Here is an 8,412-nt window from a genome sequence, read left to right on the forward strand (position 1 = left end):
CCCTGTTTCAAGAACAGAATTATAGTATTTTACGGAAACGAGAGCGACTTGCCAGTTGAAAAACTTTGGAGCATTCCAAGATGTGTTGTGAAATTTTGTTTGATAATATGTCAGATATAAGGCTGGACGAGGGCAGGGGTGCACCTTCCGAACAATGAGATTGCGTATAGCATGTCATCAGTTTATTTCATCAGTTTATTTTTTATGACATTTATAATCATCATAAATTGCAGCTGATCTTGCCTTAGGTTACTAAATATAAAACCACTGCTGAGGCTTGTAGAGTTACTCCCCGTTCGAGCGCAATCCCACTAAATCAAACCGGAAAGAAGACTTGACGCCGGTAAAATGAACCAGTTGATGATTTTTACACTTCTCATCTTCCTATCTTCGCTCAGCAGATCGCTGACGTGTCGATTTCACGAACAAAATTTTTCTGATGTCGAGAAGGTCTCAGTACAAGCATTCAAGAAAAAACTCCTTAAAGAGTTGGGCTTTTGTTCAGTCCCGAATGTTAACAAGATTAAAGCCCCAAAGGTTCCATCGTTTTACAAACGTTTGATAGAAGAAGAAAACAGCAAGCCTATCCAAACCTCAGAATTGGACGAGGATGACTTCCTTGCAAAAACTAATCAACTATTTCTGTTCCCCGAGCAAGGTAAGTTTTTTAGGAGAAAACTTTTAAATTTTGTAACACCTTTGCTACGCAAAAAATTTATCCAAAATCGATCAAGAAACGTAACTGTGTGATTTGCGCAGTGGGATCAGCGGACCGTTATTTCCTGAACATGAGTTTAGCAAGCGTGTCTTGAATTCGTCTCCACAGCATTCTTGACTTCTAGACACCATTGTCGGTATTCATGTGGCGGCATCTCTGCGTGTGATGTAACTGAAGCTGTTTAATAGTTTCAGCTGAACCTACAAGTTTGAGAAACACCAATATTCAAATTCCATGCACACGCGAACTGATTTCTTTAATACACATTTATCTCATGTAACGAGATACCCGCGTTATGATTTCTCACGAATGCCACTGTAATGATGGGGGTGCTTATTGGGACCTTGTTGGAACAGGGGACCCTTATAAATAACCGGCACCCGAGGCCTGGCGGGGGGGGGGGCTTATTGGAAAGGAGGAGCTTGTTGGAAAAAGGGGCAATTTGGGGCAATTTGCTATTGATGTGAGTGAGATAATTTTCCTAAAATATATTTGATTTCAGTTGTTTCGGTAACCGGTGGAACTGAAAGGAACTTGATCTTCAAATGGAATCCCATACACCCGACATTGGAGATCGTGTCAGCTCTTTTATGGATACACATCGTCCATGCGCCCATCTCAGTTGAAAACCCGGACCTCAGAAAAGGAGACGAGTTGCAACTATACAAGAGCTACCGAGCTTCAGGAACTGAGAGCAAAAAAGAACACTTTCATTCGGAACATTTAAAGGCAACTGGCTGGTATAAAGTGGAGGTCAGTGGAATGATTCAAGGATGGTTCTCTGAGCAGCCAAAGATAGATCTCAGTTTGGATGTTGCAGTGGAAGGCGCGAGGTCTCTAGAGATCGGTGGGGTGAGTGATGACGGCGAGCCGCTGCAGCCCTTTCTGGCAATCAACACCAAAGAGAAGCGAGGCCGCATTAACAGGAACAAACGGAAAGCCGTTTCGAAGGAATGCCCGGGTACGCCTACAAGTACGTGCTGCTTACAACAACTCACAATAGACTTTGAGAAACTCAACTGGGACTTTATCATCGCACCAAGGATATTGAATTTTGCAGTCTGTAGCGGAGACTGCTCACTCAACATCAAAGGCAATATCAATTTCTTCAGCAACCAGGCACGAGCTGCGCCATTTGCAGGAAAACTTAACCCCCGAAAGCAGAAAAATATCTCTTGTTGCGTGCCAAAAACAACGAATGATATCACCCTCTTGCTGTTTGATGAAAGTGGAGATGTACGGATTTTAACTCTACGTGACGCACGTGCGTTATCCTGTCACTGCGTAGTGTAATGACTGCTACTGTAACAAATCCTTTACTCGACCCAGCATTTAGTCTGAAAGCGCCTGCCTGCGTGGTATGAAAGATAGGATTCAACGTAAGTGGACCATTTTTACACTAACAATTAGAAAGGGTGTAGATTCATGAGCAAGAATGTCACTGATCGAAACGCAAAAACCGTAGTCAGGAATGTTCAGTTCAATGGACTTTTGTTTTAATGAACTACCGTAGCTGGATGTCATTTCCGCGTTTTTTACACTGAACCAAGCGAGTACTTTAGCCAGAGAGCGTTTTTACAAGCTTTTTAATTTAGGAATTGAGCAGAGATTTACTTTGTTAACTATTCCCCTCAGAATACTTATTTAGTAAGGTGACCATCGGGTAACGCATTGACGTGGTCGGTTATCTGACCCAAACTACCAGATAACAGAATGTAAATGTCCTCTTAGTTTGAAAATTAAGTTTATGAAAAAAAAAGTTCTTTATTAGTCGTCTAGTAAAAAAACCGCGAGGACAATAAAAAATACAGAAAAAGTGCAGAGAGTTTAAAGACGAAGCACTGTCTTATAATGTTAGTTTTTAATTGGTTATCATCAAAAATAACCTTAAAGGAGAATAATCCTGAAAGGATTATATTGATACTTTCATCAAAACATAAATATAAACGCAAATTTAGCTGTACAACATCATGTGCCTCGACATTAAAGTTTAAACAGAGAGTTCGCATAGGAGATATATTTATTACGGTTAATTTTCAGAGATTGTAGAAAGCTAAGATGTATTTACAATAGAAAGGAATAAAGCTGTGTAGGTTTCCGTGTGGCCAAGCCTTTTGACATATGACTCCTCGTATAGTTCTGATATCTGCTTGCGAAGGGTGTTGTGTAGCGCACAAGCTGTTCATGGGCACACTGCATACCTAGTTCTCAATCAAAAAACTAATCGAACAAAGGAATGCGGTACTCATACATATATATACATATATGTTATATGTCATGGGTCGTAAATACATCTGTATTTATTTCAAAACCTGCAATCAAAGACAAAAAGACTCGGGGCAGTTCAACGTTTCGCCAGCAAATGGTGGTTGTCTTCCCCTCCCTCCTACACTTCCCCTCCCCGTCATCCAACTACGAAGCAATGTATCTACATTATTATCTATTATCATTATTATTATCATCATCATTATTATTACTATTATTGTTGTTACCGTTATCGTTATCGTTATTGTTATTGTTATTATTATTATTATTATTATTAAAAGCTAGAGGAAGTGAAGGATGCCCTTCGTGAACAAACTAAGAGAGCTGCCGACCTTGCTGCGGAGAAAGGACTAAGGAGCATCTAGCTGGCTTACAGTCATTCCAATTAAAGATGTGGACTTCACTCTAAATAAGAGAGATCAGAATTCAAGGACGCCATTCATTTGAGATATGTTAGGCAAATAAGCGACACCCCGTTTACTTGTGCGTGTGGAGAGGTTTTTGATGTAGACCACGCCATGGTGTGCAGACGTGGAGGCTTCATTATTCAAAGAGATAATGAGCTGCGCGACCCTTCCCGATTATGCTAGCATTTTTTTTTTTGGCATTATTTGATTAAACAAGCATTTTTTTTTTTCATACTGTTTCTGTAAAAAGAATTGCTGGCATTATTTAGCATTTTGCATAACTTCTATATAGATTTCAGCACTCAAAAGATTTAAAATGCTAAATTTTTTTATCTCGACTGAAGAGAAGAAAGTCGAATGGTGGAGTTGGCACGAGGAGCAACTTCCTCGTTGGGCTTCTGCAGTGAAGCAAGTTCTCTTTGTCCAACCATCGTCTGCTACGGCAGAAAGAGTAATTTCAATACTGAGGCGTCTTTCAACGAGCAACAGAATTGTGCTCTTGTTGACTACCTCTAGGCCAGGGTCATGTCACAGTACAACAAGCGCTAAGGACTTCGAACATTAATTAACTGTTTATCATTGGATAAGTTTTGGGTGTATCAGAAGTTTTATAAACAAACAATTAAACACTTTTCACATTATCCAGTTGCTGATACACACATGATGCCTGAGTTTCTACGTTTTGCTTGAAATAAAACAAAGCGTTTTCTGGAACCAAAGTAGCATTATTTTGGGAATCGAGCATAATTTGAGCATTTTTTTGGCCCAAAGCGGAATTTCTAGGAGCATAAAATGCCAGTTTTACTAGCATAATCGGGAAAGGCCTATTTGGAAGCCGAAATGCCAAAGGTGTTATGCAAAGACGTCCAAACTGAGCCGGTACTTTAGGAAATAAACGGAGAAGTGCTGACACTGGGTACGAAGAGAGCAGTGGATGCCCGGCTCGCATTCATGTTCGTGGCTTCTGGGAGTGGCAAGGCTCTGCCTTTTTTGATGTTTATAGGGGTTGTTACCCGAATGCAGAGTCTTATAGAGGCCTCACCACAAAACAAATCTACCGCCAGCATGAGAGAGGGAAGAAGAGAATGTACGCCAGCAGGGTGCTAGAAGTCGAAAAAGGGTTCCTTTACTCCACTGGTATTTACTACCAAAGGAGGAATGGCAGATGAATGCAAGAGGTATCACAGTAGACTGGCTGAACTTTTATCAACCAAGAAGGGAGAGGATTATAGTATTACAATGCCATGGATTCGCGCCAGTCTCATTCGCCCTCTTGAACTCTGCGCTGCTATTCTTGAGAGGCTCACGTTGTACACGAAGTGCTCCGCTGAACATTACAAATAACGACTTTAATAATTGAAATCGATAAGGAACTAGCAAGATTTTAGGATTAGAACGTTTAATATTCTTCACATTTAGGATTAGTAGGGGCTTTGGAATCGGTAGGGCACTAGCAAGATTTTTGGATTAGAACTTTCAATATTCTTCACATTTACGATTGTAATCGGTAACGAACTAGCTAGATTGCAGTATTTTAGTATTTTTTTTATCTTTTATCCCGGATTTCCGCCGATCTAAGGAACCACGATCAATAATTTTAAAACAAACTTAATCATGATATGAAAACAAGATATTCGATGATATAAATTGTTACTTTTATTTTTAAATTTTTGATATTCTTTTTAACGAGTAATTTTCATATATATATAAGAATAATAATAATAATTATTAGTATTATTATTGTTATTATTATTATTATTATTATTATTATTATCAACACGACAGGATTTGTCAGTGTTGCACTGTGAAATGACTCATAGATTTGGATCAAAATATTGAAATCGCAGCCATCCTTCTTTCTCAATCAAGGACCCGTCTTGAATCCACGCCCTCTTCTTCTTATGAGTCAGGACTGCCGGAACACTTGGCGACTTAAATGCTGCAACACGTAAAACTGATATTAGAAGCAGGAAAGTAGAGAATTAGAATGGTTTTTATCAAGAGAAGTTGATCAAATGTAATTTGCATTTGCCAATATCTCGTCCAATCAGAAATGAGACCAAACGTGACCCGTTCACACACGTTTCTCTGGCGCTTAGAGCAAGCTACACGTTTTAGAGTCGTGATCGATTGCTTCACTAGATTGGCTGCTTCTTTTGAGATTGGCCAAATAAATATCTTTGGTTCTTTTTTTTTTTTTTTTTATTCTTAATCGAAGACTGCTGAAACTCGAAGGTAATTTAAAGCCACAGAAGAAGCAGAGTGGACTGTTGAGCTGGTCCCTTTCTTCTTGAAAAAGGTGAAATTGGTATTAGTGCTTCAAGCATACAAATGATGTCTCACTCCCCAATGATTGGGTTCAGCTAACGACGACACTTTCCCTGACTTTGTCTTTGTAAGAAGTGTAATGCGTTCTACTCCCTCTCAGTAAGAAATGCCGGCAACAAATAAAAAACTCAGTGGGTAACTGTTCCCAGGTCTTAGCCGGACTTGTAACGGTCTTCAACAAAAACGAGCACATTCATCGTCAACTGTTTGTTAGTCCGACCCAGTGATGTGAAGTGTATTTTTTTTTCTACATTAAACGCACTCGTGACCAACAGTTTTTCTTAGCTTAAGATGAAAAATAAAATTTAAGATGGCTTGATCAGATGCTAGCTAAAAAGTATTATCATTCGACTGCTTAGCTATTCTTCATTAGGTGATAATTAAAAATTTTCGCATGCCCTGATAACATGATACCGACTCCTCTCTCATGGACATGATAAAGCAGTTTTCAATTGAGTGTCGTAAACCCAAAACCAAACCTATTGCTTACCAGTTAGACTACTCAGCCGTGACCTCAAACCGTACTAAAACCAAAATCAAAACCAATTAACAAATTGACGTCAGTTTTGCGTGCGTCTGTCCTGTTATTGATGATGAATATCGTCATAACATTGTCAAAGTAGCTGTGGATCCACGAGGTGATAGCCGAGTAGATCCACAGACTACTTTAGCAATGTTATAACGAAATTCATTGTCAATAACAGGATAGACGTATGAAAAACTGACGTCAATTTGTTTTTTACGATAACAGATTGTCAACTGAATTGTCTGCTCTCGCTTGTTGACGCATCGCATAAATTATAAATTCATGTGTCTGTCCACATATTGACAATGAAAATTAGACAAGGAGCGCGCGAGAATTTCTGCAGTTATCGTAAACAGTACAGTGGAGCCCTACCTTACGGCCACCCCGTTAATATGGCCACCTCGTTATTATGGCCACTTTGTTTTGGCCCGAACGAAAGCTCAGTCAGTCATTTTCTTATTTAAAGAAGCCCTTAATACTGCCACCCCGTTAATACGGCGAGATTGTTGTGGCCCGTTGGTGACCGGATTAACGGTGTTCTACTTTAATTGCCTGATTACTTTTGACACTCATTTGCAAACCTCTCTAAGGCCTACTGATTATGAGGTACCTGAGCCAACAAAGAGTTAATGGACTCTCATAATTATTTAATACAGTTCACGTTGTCATCTTTAGATTTATGCAATGAATTATTATCACACCGGACTGATGTTATTACATCTTTGTTATTTCTTTTTAACAAATCCTGTGCTTTTACTTTATTGTTTACTTTTATTGCCGGTGTATGATAGAAAAATCTTCGGATCTTCTTCGAAAATCTTCAGTAATTTTCTTCTATTTTCGGAAACCTTGGGACATTTTCGGAAAATCTTCGGAACGTTTGCGTGCCCCTCCGACAACTTTTGGAGAACAGGCTTTGGAAATCTTCGGAAAGTGGTCACAAATCTTCGAACATTGTCGAGAAATCGTCAAAAATGTCGTTATTAGTATGTTTATGTATTGCGGGGATTTTGTTTGATAGAAATAAAATTACATGGTGGCGTGCAAAACTAATGTGATTTTGAAACTTCCTGTTCAAAGCAGAACCTTGTTCATCATCTTTGGCTTTCTACTAGTTCTCCTTTTCAGCTCGCAGCAAAAAGAGAAGCGCTTTCCGCCTCAATAGAGATTAGTACAGGTGTTGACACAAATGGTGAATTTGGCTGTTTATCACAAAATGGGTGGTGTCGAAAATAACAGAGGCCATAATCAAGACAGTTGGCCATAATCCTCTGGGGGTAATGGAAAGGAAATTCTTCGCCATGCTACTCGGTCACGTGCAGCCGAGATGACCTTTCTTTCTCTCTCTATACTGTTCTGCGCCAGGTCTCTCACGGACTACTATGTTTTCTCTTTCCCGCCTGAACCCAGGTAAATGTCGTCTTGGGTTGGTAGTTGGTATTCAATCTGACGATGTGACCTTCAGCGCCGCTGGTAGATTTGCTCGCCTAGGTGCTGATGTTACTCCGGTTTAATCCTCATTTCTGTCATTTTACAGGAAATTATTTGTTAGATCACGCTTCGCTGCCACTAACGAAACCACGATTCACAAGAACATGAATGGCCATTTCATATTTCACGGGAAAAAGGCAAATAACTGAGGCCATTTACGAACCACAAAATATCCTTAAGCACCCTCAGTCAGGGAATAAATTGCAATGTTGTTGTCCTTAGCACTTCAGTAAAAATACTGACAGTAGTGCGCGTTTCTTTAAGAAAATCCAAGATTGGATTCTTAAATCCAAAAACGTATATTTTGCGTTTCTTTACTAAACAGATCAATCCAAGATCACTCGGATCATGGGGCATCAAAGGAACCGAAGAATCCTTGCTCGGACTGAATTCTTCGGTTCCTTTGACGCACCATGATCCGAGAGATCTTGGATTAGTCTGTTTAAAAAAGAAACGCAAAATCCGTTTATCCAATCTTGGATTTTCTCAAAGAAATGCACCTTAAGGAGGGTCTTAATCGGGTAGTGGCTAACGGTTAAATATTAAGCATTTTTACGCCTAATGGTGAAAGTTTTGGCCCTTTGACGGCTAACGGTTAATTTTTTCCCCGTCACGTTTAACTGAAACTTTAACTGAATCAATTACCGTTGGTTTACATTATGATAAAATTAACTGGA

At 39.5% G+C, this 8,412-nt stretch overlaps 1 protein-coding gene across 1 annotated transcript; it reads left to right on the plus strand.

The window, feature by feature from the left end:
- The first annotated feature begins 233 nt into the window (after window positions 1-233).
- LOC110047837 (growth/differentiation factor 8-like) lies at window positions 234-2,836 on the plus strand. The gene is made up of 2 exons (XM_020753580.2): window positions 234-658; window positions 1,221-2,836. Exons 1-2 carry the CDS (start codon window positions 349-351, stop codon window positions 2,009-2,011), a joined length of 1,101 nt encoding a protein of 366 aa, XP_020609239.2. The 5' UTR covers window positions 234-348; the 3' UTR covers window positions 2,012-2,836.
- Window positions 2,837-8,412: the final 5,576 nt, after the last annotated feature.

The sequence above is a fragment of the Orbicella faveolata genome, unplaced genomic scaffold (genome assembly GCF_042242905.1).
Source record: "Orbicella faveolata isolate gen_17 unplaced genomic scaffold, um_ofav_v1 contig_13, whole genome shotgun sequence".
NCBI lineage: Eukaryota > Metazoa > Cnidaria > Anthozoa > Scleractinia > Merulinidae > Orbicella > Orbicella faveolata.

What these genes read in the sequence shown, in the direction of transcription:
- LOC110047837 (XM_020753580.2), top strand. Translation starts at nt 349, where the DNA reads ATGAACCAGTTGATGATTTTTACACTTCTCATCTTCCTATCTTCGCTC. An exon ending in ATTTCTGTTCCCCGAGCAAG is followed by an intron (nt 659 to 1,220) that starts GTAAGTTTTTTA and finishes ATTTGATTTCAG; the next exon opens with TTGTTTCGGTAACCGGTGGA.